General features: G+C 36.5%; 1 protein-coding gene across 9 annotated transcripts in view; it reads left to right on the forward strand.

Annotated features, from left to right (window-relative positions):
- The window catches only part of LOC107997163 (potassium voltage-gated channel protein Shaker), a 302,685-nt gene that overhangs the window by 116,270 nt on the left and 162,013 nt on the right, over positions 1 to 24,402 (forward strand). Inside the window, exons 1-2 of one of the 9 annotated variants that reach the window (XM_062081428.1) lie at positions 2,224 to 2,335; positions 4,431 to 4,608. The exons of 4 other annotated variants lie outside the window; for them this stretch is intronic. In XM_062081428.1, the coding sequence (XP_061937412.1) occupies positions 4,517 to 4,608 (92 nt within the window). In that variant the 5' untranslated portion in view covers positions 2,224 to 2,335; positions 4,431 to 4,516. Of the gene's footprint in view, positions 1 to 1,967; positions 2,336 to 4,430; positions 4,609 to 11,027; positions 12,797 to 16,536; positions 16,656 to 24,402 lie in introns of those variants that run through there. 4 more of the 9 variants (XM_062081433.1, XM_062081445.1, XM_062081434.1 and 1 more) reach the window with 4 other exon arrangements.

The following is a 24,402-nucleotide window of genomic DNA, read 5'->3' on the forward strand; positions in this document are numbered from 1 at the left end:
TTATTAATACTTTTACTTCAAATAAATTTATTTCTCGTTCTATTTTATTTCTAATTATTATTACATGTATATATATATATATATTTTTTTTTCTGATTTTTGATCTCGAATAAAGAATATCCAAAAGTACGTTGTATCATTTAAATTAATCTGTAACTATTTAATTCAAAGTTGCAGAAGTATTAATTACAAGTGATGCTTTCTCCTTAACCTCTTCATTTCTTAATTAAAAACAAAAAATAACCAATTTTAATTTTTAGAAACCAAGTTTGGCTAGAACTTTGTATTGTCCATGCTTTACAAATGTTCCCATATGATCGTTCAAAGCGATCCATTGTCCGATTCGCTTATTCACTTCGGCCGTTTTCTTGCATTTATACCTTATTCCCGGCTTCGTATTTGGCGAGAATGGCTAATTTCGAGTCAAGGAGAGTCTAATTCAACGTTACCTAACACATTTCCACAAGCCCATTTTTTAATACGATCCTTCATTCAGCCGTGGTATTTCTTCTCAGTGGTTACAAGCTTTCTGAAGCCTTTTAACCGTTTGTGTTATAAACCATTGCCTTCGCGTCAGGCTCGTCTTCCCTCGTCGCAGCCCCCTCTCGCTAATCGACGAATTATTATTTTTTTCTTTTGATCTAAACTCGCTTCTAAACTTTCAATCCTAGAAAGCAGAAAAATTTCGTTTATTTTTCAACTTGTTATGAACGAAACGACTTTGAACCAAAAACTCTAAAATTGCTTAATAATTTAAACAAACGACATTCCTTTCAAAAGCGTCTCACAAATGACACCAACGCTCCATAAATAAATTAAAAATCGACGAATCAGTGAATCAAGGGATAAAAATTTGTCGTCATTTAACCTTATAATTTAGCATTTGAAAATTTATTTATATCCAAATTCTTTGCATTTTGAAAGCGTCGACGTTAATACGTCACTGAAGACACCGCGTAGCATTGGAACAGGCTAACATCCACCTGCCCGATGCAGACACGATAATTGGCGGTTAGTCGTATGCACGGCTTCACTCCGGTTTGTTGGTGGACATTTGTCACGAGTCGCGATGAGCCTTTCGCGAATTTTGCGATCGCGTTCCGCGCGTCTGTGCAAACGCAGTCGGAGCTCGCCGTAGTTTCGTTTCTTTTAACTTTCGGACGGTTTTCGGGTAAAACGGGGTACGCGACACGTGGTTTCAGAGAATATTTTAACCTTTGCTCGAAGAAGACTTTTGAAGCTCGTGCTTCAACTACGCAAGGATATGATCGTATCGATAAATGTTTCGAGTAATGTTAATATCAAGAAGTGAAAATAGAATAGGTGGAAGAATTTTTAAGAGTTTTCGAAACAACAAATGACATTTCGCAAGGAAAAGTAATTCAATTAATTTAATTATTCTTAATTCGAATTTTTGTATATGCGGTATTTAAGCGGAAAAAGAAAAGAAGGATATCTTGTGTACCCCATTTTACCCTAGGTTCCCCTATATTGAAATTTGTACGAATATATTTGACACGTGATGTGCAAGGTTCTGTCGAACGTGATGAAATAGATCCAAGATGGATGAATAAATCAACGAAGATTTCCATACGAAGATTCATCAGACGCGCTTGACTTTTTAATTCGAATAGATTCGTCCAGCCATTTGATCGAATTACAAACCATATTCGACTTTTCACAAATTGACTGTCAAATACAATAAAGTCTCCATTATTCGAATAACGTGAGAAGTTTTCGTATAAAAAAAAAATTATGTAGGAGAAAAAAAAGATAATGATACGAAAAGAAGGATTTTTATCATGAAATTATACAATTACTTATTCTCTATAGTAGTTTATTGATTTCAATAGTGAAATTAATAAATTGTGCTATTAAAAGCAATCTAAATAATTTTTAATCCATCAAAAGAATCGTTTAAAAAATATTTTTTCCAAAAACTCGTTATAATTCGCGTAAACTTTTGATCAGATTTTCAGACGAAGGATAAATTTTATCGTACATAAGCTATATATATGGAGATTTCTATTGCATCTTCGATCTTTGATTTTCATTCAACAAAATAAAAAAGAGAGAGAGAGAGAGAAAAAAGAGAATGCGTGTCAACAGATTGCGAGCTCCAAGGATAATAGTGGGATTCTTGTAATCGTGGATTTCTGTGAGAACTAACTAAGAAGATGTCTTGACAGTGTGATATGGGTTTCGGTACCCTTGTTTTACATTCAGTGATTCTACTCGTCGCAACCAACATCTTTCTGCGATCTATCGGCGTTTGTACCTTTTGCCTACCATACTCTCTGGTTTTTTCAATTTTTATTTCAAGCATATTGCACTTGTAAGTATCGTTTATACAAAAGTTTGAATTTGAATCATGTTAACGCTAGAGTTTCCAGACCGTCGTTATTTTTGTTTTTAGTTAAACATTCGCAAACACATCAACTACCTTTAACATTACTTTGTTCTTTTCTTTTTCCTTAGACTACATTTTTTCGATCCGTTCGATCGTCAGATATTTTTCTTTTTTTTTTTTCCTCCGACAAACCGATCGATCAAAATCGGGGAAATTGGCGAAAGTGCAGAATAGGGTGGAGGAACGAAATTTAATAAAGGATTTGATGATATTCATGAATTTTAACGAAATTTACGTAAATAATATTTAAATCGAATTCGAAAGATATCGTAAATAATTTAAAAAATTTTCATAATTTTCGCTTCGATCGTTTCTAATGACGTCTACGCGTTAATATACGTAACAGTTGGGGGCGAAGTGTTCCCAACAACTTTTTATTTAAACCGCAGATTTATTTCCCTGAAAAAAATTCATGAAAATCACACACAAGTGTCGTAGGTATTTTTCAATCGAGTTGCGATTGAAATGCTATTCGCCGAATCGAATTTCCCGCGTAACTAAAAATTGAGAACGCCGACTAAACTAAATTTGTTTCTCGAAACGAATCGCACAGGATTGGCGCCCCGTTATTATCGAGTAGATTAACCCTTTGCGGTCTGACTACTTTCGATTTCTCTCGAATCTCATTACACACCTGCCTCGCGCACAATGTTCGTTTCTTTGCTCGTTAACAGTTCAGAGTTTGAGTGAAACGGTCTGAAACGGTCGGTGGAAAACTATTTTCAAATGAGATAAAATATTTTCGAAATTACACTGTTGAAAAGAGAGAGGGAAAATTTAAAAATGCGTATAAAATTCATTTGAGAAGACAACGATTAATACAAACAATTAATACAAAAATTCCACTTCTTTTCCAGTTTCTCATTTTCGTATCGATCGAATTAATTAATGATTGGATGCGATACAGCTCAAACGGGTGATTTTGTTCGAAAGATGCAAGCGGAATGTGAAGAATCGTTTTCCTTTTACCGTCATTTTATCAGAATTCGTGTCGTACGCATGCGCGTGGAGTCTGACCGTTACCTACCGAAACTACTTACTTACGTCACTCGCCCGAATATCGCTATGCATAATCTCGGTCGCCTTGCGTCTGACAATGAACGACTGTAACTACTTACACTGCAATAACCAGCGTCACGGTTATTGGCTGGGTGAGGACAATAATGTATTGTTCGGACACCGGGCAATAATGCAAGACAATGGTGGTGTTAATATTAACGTCAAAACGGATAGTGGAACGAGTAAATTATTTGCCCGACGTCTCGAATCAGAAGTAAGTCAAATCGTGAAGGGTTGACACGTTCCGTGCTTTGCTCATCCCCGATCCATTACGCGTTGTGGAATGGTCGAAAACAGTTTTCTGGCTACGATGGAACGTATTAAATTTTTTTATTATATAGAATCCAAGGGAATCGAACTTACGCAGATTGATATGAAATTTTCACATGGACATATCAATATATATATATATTTTTTTTATTTTAAAAAATAGCTGCATTAAACGACGATTAATAGTAGGAATTTTTTTTATTGCGTTATTTGCGAGATTGTTCGTTTGAAAAATTTATTAATATGGAATCATGAGAATAAAATTTCACTCTATGTGAAATAATTTTTATATAACGTATGTATATATATATATCAAAAATTGGATAATTATAAATGGACAAAATTTTGATATTCTCGAGGCTGCCAGATAATCGACCGTTATACCGTACTCATTTTATAGACAAATATATAACATTTCAATACAACAAATTTTACTGCATGTATCATTATTCCATAGACATTTAACAGAATCTAGAAACGATATCAAAATTTCAATAATTGCAAATGATACAATAAAATTTTTAATACTTTCGTGGTCGATAAGACAACAAAAATTTGAGACAATTTTTTTTTTCAGCTACGCACGGAACGTGTGTAAAAAAAAGGAAAAAATTTTCGTTCGCGAAATCGTTAGATTTATCGAGGAGGAACGTTTGGTAGTATGTCTATAAGGATTCCTCTCTTAATTTAGGGCTCGAAACAAGATGCTGTTTTCACGAAAAACTTTTACGTGATGTCTTACCAAACAGCAGGGAAGGTTGAAATGAGCTGCAGAAGATGACGATGTGGATCGAGAGATTGTTGTTCTTGTTGGTGATACTTCCGGGCAAACAGGATCATCGTAGTCAGTTCCCTCGACGCAAGAAGCGGTGACAGTAAATTAATGCTGCACGCTGCTTTTTGTTTTTGTTTTTCTTTTTTTTTTTTTAATCTTTTTTCTTTGTTGTTGTTGTGTATACAATAACTCGTGAAAATGTTCGAACAGTTTACATATAGGAAACAAATTTTGCAAATATGTTCATGTTATACAAAGCTTTTTAATATTATCATTAGTCAAAATAATATTTGATAAAATTTGAAATAAATGTGTGTTATATTATAGTTTGCGTTTTATCCGTCGACCAAAATCTAACCTAATTTCAAAAATAATCAAAAATAATCTAACTTTTATATGCGAAGATGAATTTATTTTGATTTAATTATTCAAATTAGATCAGATTAAAAAAATATTCTATTTTCATTGTAAATGGAAAATGTAATATATTTTGTTTTTCAGATTTATTTCAAACTTTATCCATGTAACATTGGTAGTTATATCTACTTATACTGCTACTAATTTTTTTTAAAAAATTAATTTATTTTATCGTATCTTACATATTTACGTGTTTCATATAATTTTTCCATGTTCAAATACTTTTGTGAGTTACTGTACGTAGCTAATAGAGTTCACGCTTTCTATTTCGGTTTACATAAAGGTGGAATTTTAATGTGAGGAAGCATTGAATCATTACATTTGAGGCTTCTGCTTGTAAACCTCGACCATGAACGTTTGTATAACAACTTATACTGATCAGTCACTTTCTCCTTCGAAAGAAACCCGATGAAGTTGACACCACTGCTCGAAAGTCTGTGTATATACAAACGCTCTTCGATACGGTTTACACGTTCGCCTAATTTTTAAGAAGATAACGAATTGATTCTTTTCTTTTTCTTTTTCTTTTTTTTTTTTTTTTTTTGAATCAAAATTTTAAATCGACATTTTATGAAAATTCCTTCTTTTATCACTTTTAATCCGAAGCAGTTTCCTATTATTGTAATTGGTTCAGTTAGCTTGAAATTGGGTATCAGTAATTAAACATCGACTGCAGGTAGTTTTTTTCAATGCGACATTTGTATTGATTACAATTGTATCCCTCGAGTTGAGTAATCGTTTACCCTATCAGTGATTTCAATTGTAAATTTGATTTCCAGTCGCTTGCAGCTAGAGAGAAATATTTTATATGAATAATATTTATACAGGGTGAAACGTGTAAATGGAACCACTTCGATTAGAGATTTATATCGATATAAATTATTATATTATATTAACTATTATTGATGTAATTTTTAAGTTGTGAGAAAAATATAATTAAACATAAATACTTTTTCTTTTCTATGTAAATTTATCTCAAAATTATTCAATTTTTATCTGAAATATTTTTTACGAATGAAAATTGAATGATTTCGAGAAGCAATAATCGAAGTGAATTCAATTTCATGTATCGCATAATTATGCCGAGAAATTATTTTTAAATATTTTATAGTAGTGCTTATATATATATATTATATATATCGTGTCAATATTTAATAAATCATAAAACTAGAAGTAAATATAATTTTCGTATTAATTTTCTATTTATTATTATCTATTACTAATCCTATCTAATAAATACATTTTAAAAATAATCTTTTATCTATTGTTACTACTTTATTCTATAACTGATTTTTATGATCCAATAATTATCCGATTTTATCCGACAAGAAAATGTTTCAAAGCACCAAAGAGAAAATTGACTTGCAACAAAAGCGCCTACATCTTTAGAACTTTCTTAAAGTAGCAAACCAAGTTGGTAAGGTAGATATCTACGAGCGCTACGAAAGCTGTCTCAATTAAACCTTGCAAGATCGTGCAATTTCCAAATCTTCTCGCCAGGTGGCGTCTCAGGCGTGTTCCAAGTATACGCGATCTTCCCACAAAGTTATTTCTCCAGTATAGTTAAAAGAATGGTTGATCATTTCGCAATGTCTGCTCCTTTTCTCTGTCCGATTCTAATTTTAATTAAAAAAGATTTCTTTCTTCGTTAAAAACTTCCACTGCAGAATCGATTCTCAGCATTTCTTTTTTTAATTACTGTCAAGCGTTTCAGGAACGTAATTCGAGGAAAATGAATTTCTTCTCTAACTGCTTCCGTTCGCTTGACTCGCGTTAAGGAAAAGAAAGAGGGAAAAAGATTTCTATTGGAGGGAGAGGAAAAGTCGTTAATCATTACAAGCAAGGCAAGCTTGATGCGCATCGAGATCACTCGATTAGGTGAGACGATATCACGGCCAGTTGCGTTGGAAATTAACGACACGCGTTATTGTCATTATAGCTCGTGGACAAGGTATCGAAAATTGCCCTAGGTTATCGATCGAAACGTAGCTGTCGATTAGTCGACAGATATCGATCACACTGCACGTGCAACCAGAGTCAAGAGGGGGGCTGTTAGAGTTAAACCACGCTATCGAACCAACCGTGTGTGGAGGGTCTGATTACCGAAGATCCTGAATTAGGTCTGGGTCAGTGCAGATAAAAGATTTTCACGTGCGTCCTAGATTCTCGCCGTGGTCACAGACCAGTTTCGGACATTGTAATCATCATGAATATCGGAGATCTCGGATACGGCAAAATATCGCGCAATCGTCTCAAAAGAAATTCGGTAAACATACAGGTTTTCAACACAGGAGTGTGTGTCGATCTCTTAAATTGGCTCGTTTCGCGCGCAAGATCAATTCATCGAACGATTGATCGGTGGCGCTATCTTTCACCTTTTTTTAGTTCTCTGTTTACCAAAGCTGTTACACAATAGACTAAAAGGCAAAAACGAAGAAACAAAAGTGTTTTTAATATTTACATAAAAAGTAAAGTATAAAATCTAAATTTTATTAATAAATTATAAAAACTAAATGTTTTTATTAAAAATGAATGCATAATAAGCAGGGAATTTATTTAATAAATCTTATATTTTTATTATATATATTGAAAATTTCAAATTTACAAAGTGTATGTGAATACAAATTAATAATGGAAAATGTATTGATAATCATGTCATATGAGCTTTAAATTATATCTATGTAGTAATATGAAATAATTTAGAATAGTTTCAAATAACGAAGTTATGGCATAGTTCCATTTTCCATTGGTTAAATTTATATTATTATGATTATAAATTCGCTACGAAATTGCGTACCTACATTAATATTAAATAAATATCATTTTTTAATACTTTCAATTTTCATTATATTTTCATATTCGTTTTTTCTTATTCATTTTATTACACTCATCTTTTAAAATATGGACATTAGGGTGAAAAAATCAAAATATTTTGTAACGATAATGAAAAAAGTTTATTTCTTTAAATTTAAAAGATGCGAAACACTTTCTGTGAAATTAATTTTTCAAATGCCATACAAGTTTTTCTCTTTTTAATTTTTTAAAATATAAATCTTTTGCTTTTTCAATTGTTATCCTTATTATATTATAATATTTTTTCAATTACACTTTTTTAACTCTCTTTAAGCATCGGTATAAAACTTTCGTTTTCTGTTGGCAAAAATAATGAAATAACGAGGGAATTGAACAGCAGAAAGAGAATTTTTTCTCATGAATACCTATTTATGAATCACTCTGTACATAGTAAATACAAATGAGATGCCCAGAGGAAAATAATTCGAGTTTTCGGTAGTCGGTCGCGCCATCACCGGTGTAATTTTTCAATGGCCGCGCTTTTTCATCGAGTAACGTTCGTTGGAGGGAAATTGGTACGCCCGTACGTATCGAACCATCGCATCCTTCAGCGCTCGCGCAAAGTATCCTCGTTTAAAGTCCAATCGAGAAAGTAATATCGAATGCTATTTTCACTCGCAACGCGTATTTATACGACAACCCCGTATTTTTCACGAAAAGGTAATTCGGTAATTCGTTTGCTTTGATAATGACCGACTGTGGCAAATTTACTGTGGATTGGAAAATAAAATGTTTGAAAAATTTTCAAACATCCACCGTCCCGACGGTATCGTTGCTTGTTATCAAGCTTACAATCCACGCGATAAATTCAGAAAAACGAGACCCTTGGAGAACTTTGACCGGACTTTGAGAGTAAAATAAACAATAGAGGGTCACTGCATCGAGAAGCTGTGTCGATTTATTCGTTATCGATCGAGTTATTTTTGCCCTATCCACGCTTGAATTTTGAATCAAACTGCGTTAAATTGTGAAACTTGCTTGATATTATTCATATCGGGTTGCAAATGAGGATCAATTTTGTTTTCTTTTTCTACATGTTGTTAAAGACAACAGCACACTTAGCGGATGCATTCTTTATTATGATAAACAACATCTGTATATTTTCAACCCGATTTATTATGCAATATTTTACAAATAGAGAGATAAGTAATTAAATAATCCAGAAAAGAATGGTAAATAAGAGAAAGTAGAATCGAGCAGTTTTTTTTGTGGATAAAAACGATTGTGAATCGTTCTAGTTTTCCAGTTGGACAAAAAGAACGCATCGATATATTTCCATGTAAAATCAAATAAGTTATATAGAAATTGATACGAATAATTTGTTTTATTTAATATAATAACGATAATTTCTACTGGCTCTATTACTGGTAAAATTAAATTTTTATTAACTTTAATACCAAAATATTGAAATATCGTATACTATTGATATATTGCTTTAATAGATACTTTATCGGTAATAGAGTTAATAAAAATAAATTTTATATCAGTGTGGTATGGCGTACTGATATATCAATGATATAGAATGACGATAATTTTATTATATGTATCAATAATATAAAATACGTACTGTTATTAGAATTTTTAAGAATAAAAATTCTATGACATTATTAAATTTGAAAACGAAGAAGAAGTAAGTAATTTTAAAGGAAAGAATAATTTAATATTTTCGAAAAAGATGAGTAATTTTTTTAAAGAAAAGACGGAAGTTTAATTAAAATTTCTTGGACGGTATCCAATTTTTCTTCCCAATATATTTTACCATAAATTGCAGAACGTATATTTATCGTCATATCGAAGCAACTCAAAAAACAGTTTCGTCCAAATCCCTCCATCTATCGAAAACTTCTTCAACAACCTTCTTCGCACATAATTTTCGTGTCCTTTTCGACGATCGATGATCACACGCCCAGAGAAAAGATTCGCTCGAATTCTTTCTCCCCGGGGAAAACATCATTCCCACTAACTTATCGATAGTATCGCCTCCAAGGATGGAACGCAAGGAACCATTTTGGACGAGAGCCACACAGCGGTCGTACCGCTCGTTCGCGCGATCCCATTCATCCTCGCGACCTTCCCAAATCCCTTCATCCCCTCCCCTGCCCACCCCTGACCCCGTCGTTCAGCGTCGAAAAGTCAAAGCGGATAGGGGCGAGTACATTGCGACGGGTATCGGGGGATAAATCGCGGCGAGACACTCGGAAATCCTGTAGGGAGGTTCGAAGGTGTTCGAAGGATAACGCTCAGAGTCGGCGGTGTGGCTGGATATCGACTTCGAAACCCCACGCACGAGCAGCAGCAGCAGTGTGGCGGGGGTGGTTGGATGGGTGGCCGGTTAAGGGGTGGGGGAGGATTCATACATCCACGCGCCCCGCGGGTGCGCACAAACCCGTATTTTCGCCGTATACACAAACGCGGTGTACGAAACCCAGTCTCAAACATAGGCACGAATGAGCCACCTATAAGCGTGACGAGGACGGAGCGAGTGCCGTGGACAGGCACACGTTGCCCGCCCAACCGAACCTCCCTCCGCTCCTCCCTCCTCCACACCCTCACCGACCCTGCATCCCACCATCCCGTCCGGAGGTTGACCGAGAGCGAGACGAGACTAGGCCTGACAGAGAACGCCGCTCGAAAACTAGGAACGAATAGAGAACGAGGAGTAACGGAGACGGCACGAGTGAGAACGATAAGGAGGAAAAGGGCGGGCGAAAGACAGAGACGGAGAGAGAGAGAGAGAGATCTCGAAGCTACGGTGGCGCCCTCGCGCGGCGGCTCCAAACGGCAAGCCTGGCACCTCGGCCATCCTTTGCCGCCCTGTCCCATCGGATCCAACCTATTCTACGTTGCCTCTGTCCATCCGTAAACGCACAAACGCCTCGCCGTTTTAACACGGATGGAAGAACTCGCTCTCTCGTTGCCTGCCGCTTAAACAGCCGCGCTCGTCCTCTCCTCTTTCTTTCTTCTTCTAGATAGATAGATAGATGAGTTAAACGTCCTTTCTCCGTTTCTCTCGGCCGCTCCTTTTTTCCTTGTCGCTCCCATAGTCGCTCCCATTCTTCCGCACTCGGCGGCTGTTCCTTTCGTACTCGTCGCCTTCTACCCATCTTTCCTGCTGCTTCTCCCTCGTTCGCACGCTCCCCCTCCCTTCTCCGCCCCACTCCCTCGCTCCGTGCGCCCCTCCACCCCTCTCCAGCTGGTCGTTTCGTCCTTTTCTGGTATCTACGAGGGTCTCGCAACACGCACGTCCGGCTCGACGATTCAGAAACCTACGAAACGCGGGGAAACGTGGTTGTTCGAGAGGTGAATTTAACTACCGGTCCGTATCCGTATTCGTACGTACTCAACCGTCTCTGTGTGCGGCCGTCCCAGTGTGGTGTCTCACGGTGCTCGAGCAATGCTCCTCTGTTATTTTTCCATTTCTCCGGTTACGATGCCGTTCTCCGTGTCCACGTTTCTCCTTCCCTCCCTCTTTGTTTTCGAGCCTCGCTCGAAGAACCCTTCGGTTAGTGCTCCTTGCGCGTAAACCACTCGACCGAATCGTAATTCGACGCGCAATCGGTTCCACACGATTTTCGGGATTGCAGAGGATCACGCGCGAAAAGTGGACCCGTCTATCGTTGCGCGCGGAGAAATCAAGAGTACGCGCGTGACGGCGCGCTGTGACGCAAGTGCACCTCGGTGTTTCTCCCCGGCTCGTGCTTCCTCGTTCGACGACGCGAAAAAGGAAGAAGAAAAAGCACCAACGAGGGGTGAAAGACACGGTTTCGCGGGGTGGTTACCGCCGCTAATCGAATCGACGGACCTCGTGGTTTTCTCCAGGGCTGGTTGAAAAATGTGACGACGAACCAAATGTTTTTGTCCATCTTTCCTCTCCTCTTTTCTCTCTCCCTTCCTTTCCTCCTTCCCTTTTTTCCCTTCCTATTCTCTCTTCGTCTCTTCGAAAATCGGTGAACGGTGTTCGTTAACCTGACCGACGAAATCGAGGACGAGGACGTTGGCGAGAACGCGGTTGCACGAGGTGCACTCGTGTCCTGGCCGCGATTAAATTAAATGATTGCGTGACGGTGCGCTTTATCGGTGTTTTGCAGCACCCTACTACCCTCCTTCATGCCATCCTTCCGCCCCACGGCTTCCACCCCCCTACGAGCCGCCCACCAGCCACCTTCGTCTTCGAATCCTTTCCACGTCCTTGAGAATGGCTTGGACACGGCCGCGCTCGAAATTCGTGGAACGTCCTTGGTCGAGGTGGACTCGTCTAGCCCGATGAGACGAGCGGACTGGCCGACGATGCCGCCGCGGTTCGATATCCACCGAAACCGTTTTTCGCCCCACTTTGTCGCCGCTGGTTGGCCAGTTCGCTCGGGGTAAAAAAAGGATTCTTTCCTCCGGAGGAACACCACCGCGCCGTGGAAATTCGGGCAGCGTGTAGGCCAGCCTGACCAGCCTGGTCGAGAGAAAGTTTCGAGCGCGCGCGAGACACGCGAGCTGGTGGATCAGCTGACGCGGAGGGACAGTGATTGGCTCGATACACGCACACGCACACACAGAGACGCAGGGAGAGGATATCTCGACTCGCCGCGAGGATTTTTGTCCGCGGCTGCGTGACGGCCGAAGTGTGCCATCGTGAACGGACACGTCGACAGTCACGCTGTGTCTGTTCTCCGAAACCCTTTAAACGCGTGGATCGTAAAGAAAAGACGAGTGAGTTGATGCACGCACAGGATACTGGTGTGGACTCGGCTGTGGCGAAATGAACGGGCTCTGCCTCGATGAGTTTCGCACGGATCATCGTGACGCTCGTGACGCCTGTTGTGTAACGACAGTGTAACGACAGTGTGACAGTGGGTGAAAAGAATATTCGTAAGTGGCACACACATAACACACACACCACCGGCTGTCCTAGGACGTGCGTGGGACACACGGGGGTTCGTGGTAGTAAACGCAACATGCGGGAAGGTACAATAGTGCGAGCCGCCACGGCGATCAGCTGGGCCATCGCCAGTTAGCCAACTGTACTTTTCTCTTCTCTATCTATCTATTTTATTCGCTGCCTACGAGTTTACACACGCGCGTATGCACACATACACGAAACACATGTACACGCGATATAGCATGGTATATAGTGGGGGGAGGGGGCGAAATACGGCGAGGTCGTAAATTAGATCATTAAGCAGGAAACGTCGAGCCGTGTCGAGTGACACGCGCCACACTTGGAGTCATTTATTATTGTCTCTTTTATTATTGTCTCGAAGTTTGGTATTTGTTCGTAAAATTTCGAAGGATGGATACGAAGGGGAATGAGGAGGGAACGAGATTTTAAAATTGTATCTGTTGTTTTTTTTATCACAGACTAAAGTATTTTTATTCTTTAATTAATAAATACTTGAATATGATAATAATTGAAATAACTTATGCACACGATAAATGTATTGAAATTATTATGCTGTATTTTCATGAAATTTTATAAAAAAAAAAAAGAAAAGAAAACGAAATAGTTCAAGCATTTATGGAAATTTAAGGGTTGCATCGTTTCGGTGTCATATTGCTTCACTGGAATTTTCAAAGGAATTTCTGTTTAACATTGTATACATTGTAAGTTCATAGCGCGAGATCAATCATACACGACTTGTAACAACATGAAATTTTATTCCACCTCTGTAGACAAGGATAAACATAAATAATAACAGATGAAAGATGAAGAGGATCTAAACGTACAAAAAAATTTAAGTTCAAAATACTACTAATAAATTAATACTAAAATACAAATTATGAAATACACGATACATTTTCGTTCGATTATCATATAATTTTACGATAGATAAAGATGAAAAGGGAAGAAATTTAAATGTTTCGGCGTCACATTTCCCTCTTTTCAAAATCCAAACAGATCCCTTTCAATTTAGGCTTTTATCTATCCATAAATCTGTTAAAATACTAGGTTGTGAAATACGATACATCGTTACTTTACGTTCGACTAATTTTACGACCTCGCTAATATAATAGCCCGTGCTATACGTGAAACGTAAGACGAACCACACACTCACATGCATACACATACACACACACACTCACATGCATACACATACACACACACACACGAAAGGATCGTTCCCATCAACTCGAGACTCTTTCGCCGTTGGTCGGCGCGCGAGTGCAACGAGGAATCGTTCGAGTGGCGCTTTTTACGTAAGATCTCGAGATCCTACTTTTCGTCTTTCACCCTTTCCCTTCCTTCTCGAGCCTCCCCTTTTGATGTCGCCGCTCCAAGATCCTTCACTCGCGACAGTTTCCTTCCGTCCCTTGGCTTTTCCATTATTCGCACACCCTCCGCTCTCTCCCTTCCATTATCGCCGTTTTCGTCCAACTTATGGAGAACTTTATTTAACGTCGCATTTCGTGGAAATATCGCGCGCCTATCCGCCCGGATAACCGAATTTCTGTCTGATAGGTAAACACCGTATAGGTAAACGGGTTAAATGGAAAATTTCAAGAAAAAAATAATAATAATATAGAATAGTTTCTGTGTTATAGTTTCGTTTTAAACGGGCTTTTTATCGAGAGGTTACCGCGACGAAACTCCTCTCAGTTTCTGAAACGTGGTGGCTCCCTTTTCAGGAAAAATGGCAAAAGTTTCGCGTCGTATTTTATTATTTCGGTCGATCTCGTTGGGGAGGGGAAGTTTGCTGGCAAAAATTTCTCCAACGATTCCCTCGTTGACCCGCGGATGATAAGGCCGGAAAGGGGTGAACCAAGCCCCGGGTTTCAAGGTTGATCTGTCACGGAACGTCCGACACGACTAACTCATCCACACACACACACACATGTAATTATTACGTAGAGAGTTTCTCTCTTTTACTTCCACCTCTTTCCAATATTTCAATTTCTCTCGATCTCTTTCTCTCGCCACTACGTTAGATACTGTATATAGGGTGTATATATACAGGGTGAGGCCGTGCAAAATCAAGAAAATATTTCTACAGCACCTTCTTTTCATTCGAGATTAGTTTTTCAGAAATTAAAATTGAACAATAATTTTTGTTTACTTTATTTTCTCAGAAATGAAATCACAAACGAAAAAATTTCATTCTTTTTCTTTTTTTTTACTTTTGGATATAGAATCATTATCATAAGTCAAGTCTCGCCCTGTGTATACTATATATTTTTATATTTAACGTATAAAAATATATCTTATATATATATATATATATATTCTTAGCGAATATTTCTCTATTTTTTTCTCCCTATCTATCTTTTCTTTCTCTCTCTCTCTTTCTCTCTCTCCTTTTCTCTCCCCGCTCAAAGTGTATATTTTACGAAATTGGAGGACAAAAGTTGTAGAAATCTCGCGAGAGATGGCTAAATAGATTGACGGAATGCAATCGAAAGATGAAACTTTCGGTAAATGTTGTTTCGTGAACAAGATTGTTGAAATCCTGGTTGAAACGCTCGTCGAATCGAGGCGCAATACTGCGTCCAGGAGAAATCATAGCGCGAGACGAAAGCCGATCAAAGATCGATTTATGCTCCAATCGAATATATAGAACGAAATATCCAACGGTGAAAATATTTCTTAAAATGTATCGAATTTTATTCCTACAACGAACATGTATTTAAACGGCGTATTTGATGAAATACATTGTTAGATGCGCTAAATACATATTCATCGCGTGTTCGTAATAATCGATCGAGAATTTTTTTTGGTGAAAACAATTTGTAATAATTGAAAACAAAAACTTTTTTCTCGCGTCATTAAATTATCTAATTCTAAACGAACAAACCAGTGAAAAAAAAAAGGATCTCGAATCACTCATATTCCTAGAAATTTTAGGGGCGCGTATTGGTGCTTCGATGAATTTCTGGAAATGCGATCGAATTTGGATCTTTTTTTTTGCATCAATGCCATCGTCGGAAAATCCTGATGGAAGCAATGAAGCGTGTAATTCAACGTCGAAACAATACGTCATAAATTTCTTTATAAACGCTTCGCCTTTTTTCGGGGCACGAAATTCGAGGTTTATTTTATCTTCGCCAAGACTGGAGCGAACGTAGGCAACCGAGTAGCAAAAGAAGAATTACGAGCATTCGAAGAAATTTAAATGCCCGAGTTTCGGTATCATATTACTCTGGATATCGTGTTACGCCTCGCTGGATCCGAGCAGGATTCTTCGTCTTTATTCTTTCGTCTACTCGCTCGTCCCGGCGCGAGTTGGAGGAAAAGAGATGGGACGTTTGGCAGTGAAGTATCGATTGGGAATGAAGGATGACAAACGTAGCGAGAGACAAAGAGGAATCGAGAGACCAAACACTTTGAGAAATTTAAATATCCGAGCCTCGGTGTCGTGTTACGTTGTTTCGTTGGATCTAAAAGGGATTCGGGATCCTTGTTGCTATTCATATCTCTCTTTGTTTGAGTTACATCTTCGGAAAGGAAAAAAAGTAAATAAACAAACCGATCGTTTGGATCACAGTATCGATTGTAAATGAGAATGCCGCGCCAGAACGAGATCAAAGAATCTTCCATCTTTCTAGAAATCCTATTCGGGTGCGGATATAAATCTATATCTATCGTATCTCCTCGAATAAATTCCTCGTTATTTTATTAATTATCACGCGGAAAATAATCATTAATCATAATTATTGGAGCATGGATCGAATTGAAAATCGGATGCTTTAAGCGGGGATCGCCTTCTCTTCTCTTCTCTTTTCTTCTCTTTTTCCGTCCGTCTGTTTGTCTCTAGTTACCACTCTATAGCTATGTTCTGTCACCGCATGCGAAACTAGAGGACTCACCGCTCCGGACTGCCCCCTCTGCGAAAAAGCGACAAAGAGGCCGCCTCCATGCAACATGCAGATGATCCTGGTTGCTGGCGGGTGAGTCCACCATAGTCTCCCAAAAAAAAAAAAAGAAACGAGCGCACTGTCACGCACAAACATTCTTACTATGTGCCTCCTTTACTTTTTCGCCTGCCTCTGTCTTTTTTCCTCGTGTTGCCTCATTGCCAAACGCTGCAATACGCTCCCCCTCCACTGTCACCACTGATTTAAAAAAAATTCGCCGATTCTTCCAATGCCAGGCTTCTTTGTGTTCGTGTGTCTGTCTGTCTGTCTGTCTGTCCGTCCTTTCGCGCGTTTGACTTTACGTTTGTATACGTCTTGTTCGTTTTTTCCTTTTTTTCTTTTCCTTTGGAAATGTTTTGGTAAAATTTTGTTTGTAAATAGAGGAGTAATACGTGGAAGATTCGTGGGGATTTAGTTTCTATAAAAGATAGCGTGCTATTTTTATTCGATTTCAATGCGAATCTTCCATAGGAAGATCATTGTAAAAGGGATATTGAATTTATTAATTTTTTTTTTAGACGTAAGATCATTGGTTTTTATGGTTCTGTTTATTGTCCAATAAAATTACTTCGCGTTACGCGAAATTAAACGTCGTTTCACGTCGTTTTATCGAGAATGAAAATAAATACAGCTTACTGTTTGAAGAGACGAAGGTGAATCATCAAAAGTTTCACGCCATTTTTAATTTTCGTGTAAGGACTTTTTTCCAAGTATCATGGAAACTTGAAATAAAACCATACTGCTACATATTCTATATAAAACGTTTGTTGTATCCAAAATCTTTCAATTCCAAATGCCACTATTGATACAAAGTCTAGGGAACAATTGAATTATTAATTTTATGAAGATATCCACGACAAAATTGAATTCGATCGCATCTCATGAAATTTTTTCCATCTTGCACCATTTAAAATTTTTCTTCGTCTAAATCGCAATAACTGATAAAGTGATATATATAACATGATATAATGTAAAATTTAAAGGATAAATCACTTTTTCTACAAGAGGAGTTAATTCGCAAATCGAGTTCTTGGCGAATCCGACAATTGAAATTCATCTCTTTCGGGGAGAAAAGCCGCGCGATAACGGAGGGAAAAAATCCGTAGCGGTAAAAGTGAAAGACAAAAAGGTGGAAAAGGTTGAAAGGTTGGAAAAATCAGAATCAGAACGAGAGAGAGCGTGATCTCTTTTTGTTTGAAATCGGTGCCTGGCGGCTGTGTGGCCGCCACAATGGGCCAAGAAGAATTCACCGACACTTTTATATACGTAATTTTTAAATCGTAAGGGATATTGGCTCGAAACTTTTTCAATTATTAGGTAACGTAACGATTGTCACAAATTTAACTTAATATTTTGATATAACGTTTAGAAAGTCTTAGGTAGATAGAAAAGAGAAAATTAATTTTATATATTGTTACTATATTTTTCGAGGATATATCAGAAAATATTTTCCAATTAGTATTTTGCCAGCATCGATGAACACTTAAAAAATATTAGATACGTATTGGTAAATATATTGATGGGAATTCAATTTCTCTTTGGTCAAAATATCATTGGATAACGAATTTAATAGATATAACCTGTTAAACTTGTAGGATTAATATTTTCATTTTGGAAAATTGACGAAACGTTTGAAAATATTCAATGATAAATCGCGTTCCCTATTAAACGTTGCATAACATTTCACGGAAAATTGTTTTCCCCAACGCTGTTCCTTGACTTTCTACACATTTAAATTTCAAATATACTTCGATATCTGGCCGAATAACACCAGGATAGGGAACATTTATGAGATTGATATTGTATTTGGTTAATGGCCAAATATCTTCATCTTCTTATTTTCCACGCCATTCGTTTTGACGCATTTTCAAGAACGTTCTGTTACTCATATATCATAAGGTTATATATATTTGCTTCTGTGAATTTTTCCTTTATAATTTTTACCGAGTTTGATCGAACGAAGATTTATCCGTCGCGAAGATTCACGATAAAAATGCTGGAATAATAAAACTTTCTCGCTGAAAAATTTGGAAGCGCTTTTTCAAGAAGCTTGCTTCCATCCTTCTAGTAATAATTTTTGATAAAAAAAGAAATTGTATCGAAAATTTTATCACGAATCTTCTTGGATCTTCTTAATAAATCTCGAATAACGAAACGAGTGGAATTAAAAAAATTTCACTCGAAAGGAGGAAATAATATAACGCAATGGAACACCATTTATAATATTTGTACTTAACCGTAATCGTTTCTGAATTTTTCTTTTTTACTTTTCTTCCCTCAACTTTTAATAAATTTCGAGCAACCTTGGAAACTTTTCCATTACCTTCTTTTAATCGAATACGTGTCGTATTCTCGCGATGAAAGAGTCAATACGTTTAATAAACAATTCAAAAGATCCAAATTCGTACAATTATCATAAATCCAAGGTTTCATGTGGACCTCCAAAATGGATTCGATTGAAATTGATATATGGAGAGCCGTTTCAAGAAAACCGACACTCTGTTCCAGCTGTCTATCGATTATTCAATTATTCTAAATTATATTTAAATTTTAAGGATTCATGCTTAAAAAAAATAAAGTAAAGTATTTTTTCGTTCTAAAGATTCATCCAGAATGAATTAGAAAACCGAAGGGAAGAAAATGAACGAATTATTTTTTCTAATTATTCCCAACATTACCGCCATATTGATTATTCGCAAACTACATCTCCAACCAAGCATTATTAATCTTCCTCGATGTAAAAAGAACGCAACCATTATCTACCGAACACCGTCGAGTGAAAAAGAACAATCATCTTCGAAGATCGAATGATTTTCCATTTGACGTCCGTGCGCTGCCAAAAACGAAGATTTAAAGATTAACGCTGTTTATCCACGGGTTCGTAGACCTGTCTCAAGCCTCACCGCCTCGCTCTCCTTCTTCGTTTTGCCGTCTGTTCTTGGCATGCGATCAGATCCTGCTGAAATATCGCGGCGAACGCGTACAGGAATTTGTCTCGCGCACAGCGCCGCACGTGCCGCGGACAAGCACGACAGGAGCCGGGTTGCCGAGCTATCAATAATTGGCCCGCCCGTGTTTCGTGATTCTTGGCCGCATGAAAATCTATTGACCATTAATCTTTTCGTACGAATATGAATCAACACTCGTAATTGTTTGAATCGCAAATAAGTAAGATGTGTTTTGACGCAGAAACTTTCATTGATGTGAGAATTTTTTGTCTTCATGTTATATATTTTTTACGTGTAAAAAATCTTGGATAAATGCTAAATTTTGTCACTTGGTGGCCAATTCTTCGGTTGATTGAAAGAGAAAATTTTAAAATTTGGAATTTTATTTACTTCAATTTATTACAATTTCGGTGTCTTTGTATAGCAATCCAGGCATTGATGATCGTCAAATCTAAAAAGAATTATAAAACGCACGAAGGGGCTATCTGCAAGATCCTTTCGCAATATTTTCTTCATTATCAGGATTTTTGTTTCACTTTCAATATCTGAAATAATTTTCATTCCCACTCAGAATCTTCCGTGTCTTTCGAGGACTTATAATAATATAAATTTTTTTCGAATCTTCACTTTTCACGAAAATCACTTTTTTCCTCTGCAAAATTTATTGTTGAAGGGATTATTTATTATCGAATCACAATTATAAACAACTTATTTGATTATGTATTTATTAACAGTCGTCATTTGTTTTTTCTCGTTCATTGTTATTTCGCAATAATTGATCTACATAAAAAATAGAAATAACAAAATATAAATGTTCCAGAGAAACGAATAATATTTAAGGAATAATATTCAGAATTTTTAAGCATAAAATCGAAAATCAAATCGATGGATTCCGTAAATCTAGAGTTAATGTAGGAAAATTTATAATATGTTTATTGAATGGAATTATACAATACACGTATATATTTTGTGCGTTACGTAAAAATGTTTCGAATTGATCAAATCGTTCCTTGAGATAAAATTGATTTTTTAAAAATTAAAAAGATTATTAGAAAAGATGTTGGAAAAATTATAATTGAAATCGCAAAGAAAACAGCAGAGGTCGCTTTTTTATTTAACCTCATAAAATGAAAAGTTAAACAATATATATATTATTTATATTCGTGGTGAAAATTTCATCGAAATTGGTTGTGGCGTGGAAACAAAACACACCAATATCGAGAAATATAAAAATTTCCAGATTTTAAAAGATAATTAAATTCTGTCAGAGGTGTATCAATATTTGCATAAACTTGAGAACTTTCAATAACTTATCCGTCTTATCGTCACTCGATTAAATCAAAATTGAAATCTATCCGTCGAATAAAATCAAAGAAAATTAAATAATTTCCTTATTTCTTAAATCAAGAGCGTATATAATCTTCTTCTATTCTATTCTAAATTTTCGAAACAATGTAAATACTTAAAAGTAGATTCATTTCCCGATACCACTTTGCCTCTCCACGCGAAAATCGTGGGAAATCGTTCTCCGCCCAGCATCGAATCCACGGGCGCGCGAAAATTCCAGTGTGAATTAAGAAGCCGCGAGGAACAAAGCGTTGGAAAGTAACAGTGCGTTAATTATCGTTATTCGATACAAATTCCGCCGCGCGTAATTTCAATAGCCGATGCGACGATATGCCTCTTCTCCCTTTGTTGCCGTGGCTCGATGCGAGTTGACGCGGCGTCGAACGCTCGTTTGATCCTTTTGTCGCTCAACCAACCAGCCATCGAGCCGGCTCAACATTTTTTTCCGTAACCGCCGCGTAGCAGCCTGTTTATCGGCTCGAAACGTTTTCTGCGCTTCCCCCTCCCCCATGCCTCTCTCCGTCTTTGTCTCGACGATCGAGTTCGTTCCCTTCGATGGAGACGAATTTTTCTACAATTTTTCTCGAACGAATCAACTCGATCAGAGGAAAGGATAGTAATTGTCGTCTTTTTCGAAAGGAAATTAAATTTCGAGATGCGGATCGAGCGACTTAAGTTTAATTTAAAGGTTGAATTTAAATAAAAATGGAAAAAATTTTAATTAGTTATGCGTTTTATAAATGTAATTTGAATCTTTCCTCGAATGGAAATTCTTTTTATTTACACATTAATTAAAATATTTCGTAAACTTTTTTTATTATTAATGATGTACATTTGCATAGATATTTCTACGTTTAATTTAATTATTTACAAAAAAGTGCACCATTTTTGCTCACGCAGTGGGTAAAATAATAATAAACGAAAACAGCGTACGATTATTCGATTAATACGAGTTAAGAAAACTGTCGAAAAAATAAAACTTAAATAAAAAGTAAAATCGTCTTTTCTTTCTAACCTCGCAATCATCATAAAATCACAGATATCGATTTAACATTAACAAGTTTCCACTTATCAGTAACCGATCCACGTTATTATCACCTATTCCTTTATCATTTATTCCTCGATTATTCCTCTCCACAGTCAAGAGAATCGTATCCCCTTACGACGTTATCCGTGTGCCTCTTCGTCACCGAGAATCCGACATATCGACGATCTATATAGCTGGTCGACATTATCGACTGGGCGAAATGGTTCGTTTCCGCGAGATTATACGCGATATACTCGTTTCAAGGTTATCGAGCACGATTTTGTGAATCGAGGAGGCTCGTGAAATTAAGACCGGTACAATGACCTACGATAACGCGATTCCCCGTGTTCCACGCGAGCGTAATTCTATTTTCGTGGCTGTTCCGATCCGGAACGTCGATTGCGTGCCTGCAATTAGCGAGTGAGGGGAAGATTTATTTTTCTTTTTTTTCTGAAAAGAGAATCGCATTGCGGATGCTTTCGGTTCTTTGATTGTTTTGATTGTTCGAAAAATGGACGAGAGATGAGCTAAACAGGGGGTGAAGTTAATTTCGTGTTACTTTATTAATTATTGATGTTAAGGGTACGGAGATTATTATTTTCGTTGGTTTATATTAAGCTAATTAATATTTATAAATTTTGTTTTAGATAGACAATGCTTCCTGTGAAAATAATTTCGAGTGAAAAATTAGATTTGGGATAGAATTAATAAATTTATTAACAAACTATAAATATTAAATATTATTAATGGAATCGTTGTATAATACATAAATAATTCTTTGTAATAATTTCTTGTAATAAATAACGTAAAATAGACGTTATTATCTGTTGATGAACATCATAATGGATATAATAATAAAGAAATAAATAAAGAAATTTATGTATTATAAATTTAATGATACAAAGTCAAATATAGCGGCAATTTTCAATAAAATTTTTTTTTAAATAAGAAATTGTGCAATAAATAATCTTTTAACGCGCCCTTCTTAAAACACTCTTAAAAGGAATATAGAATCCATGCGAATTAATACATTTTGTCTAATCGTTTTCTAACGTTTATGCCGACGTTTATTTCTCCTTCGCATGGTCGAAAGGCAAAGGTATTACGAGCAATAACCCGATTCGTTCCCCATTTCGCTTTGTGCAATTTCACTTTCGCGATATGAAATTCCATCGCGCGCAATTTGTTAAGAATTAAAATCCTGCCAATCGTTCACGATTCTTATAAGGTTATAACACGAGTACAAACTACCGGTTATTTATCGCGTGATTGTCGATTAAACAAGTTATACGAGGTGATTCACGCAACTGTAAAAGTTAGTAAAAGGTCATGTCTTTTTTTTTTTTTTATTATTAGCTAAAAATATATTATGAGAAGATGAATGATTTTTCAACATGGATTGGTAACTTTAGAATTGTAACTTCTTTTTCACAAATTCAACAAAATATAATTATTAATTTGCATTTTTATTTTTTTATTAAAGAAATTATTAAATTTGGAATTTAAGCAATTTAATTGACGATTTGAAACTTAAAAGAATATTTCTAGTCGAACGAACAGCAAGTTCGTGCTGATGTTAACCTCGAGTTACATCTGGTTTCGAGTTACAGGTGATTGAAAACAAGTTAGTTGAATTAGAGAAGAATTTGAAATCTTGAAAAAAGAAATATTTCCATTCAAATGAACAGTTCATACCAGTCATATTGTCTCAGATTACACTTAGTATCGTGTTACAATGGTTTTTCAAGTTAGAAGCGATTGAAATCAAGCTAATTTATGATTGAGAAATTTCGCTTGGAAAGGATAAGATATTTGATAGAATATTTTTTTGAAAAAGTAATTTTATATCACACGACATCAAATCTTTTATATTCAAGTAACTTGATTAATTCAAACAACGCTTTATTATCGTTAAAAAAAGCACACAAAAAAAAAAAGATTAAATAATCCATCTTCCAAAAATATAAATTTTCTCAAATAATACAAATAATGAAGACTGATATTTCTTGCAAGAAATATTCCAATATTATATTCGCCTACACGATCTAACTAAATCTAACCTAACAAACTCGAAAACTACAATTTTTCATCAACTTTTATCATCGGATCAAATTATTTGCTCGACAGATAAAATACAATAATTCGCCACTGTGCTCTCAATTTGTTATCCTCGATGAAAAATTTCGTACGATAGATGGCGCACATGGAAACACACGCACGAGAACGCGACCCGTTATTTAACCCAAGCCTGATACATTTTTCGAAATAAAGATGATTCGTCGAAAAAAAAAAAAATACGAGAAAAAGAGCTACGAGGAGGAAAGGACAAGAACTGATAAACGAGCTGTCTCGTTTTCTTGGACGCGATACACACTATCAACCGCTCTAATTGCACTCTCGTTCGAGCTATACCGGATGACTGTGCCGTTCACTATACGCGAATAATTCTATGAATTCC

This window comes from Apis cerana, linkage group LG11 (assembly GCF_029169275.1).
Source record: "Apis cerana isolate GH-2021 linkage group LG11, AcerK_1.0, whole genome shotgun sequence".
Classification (NCBI taxonomy): Eukaryota; Metazoa; Arthropoda; class Insecta; order Hymenoptera; family Apidae; genus Apis; species Apis cerana.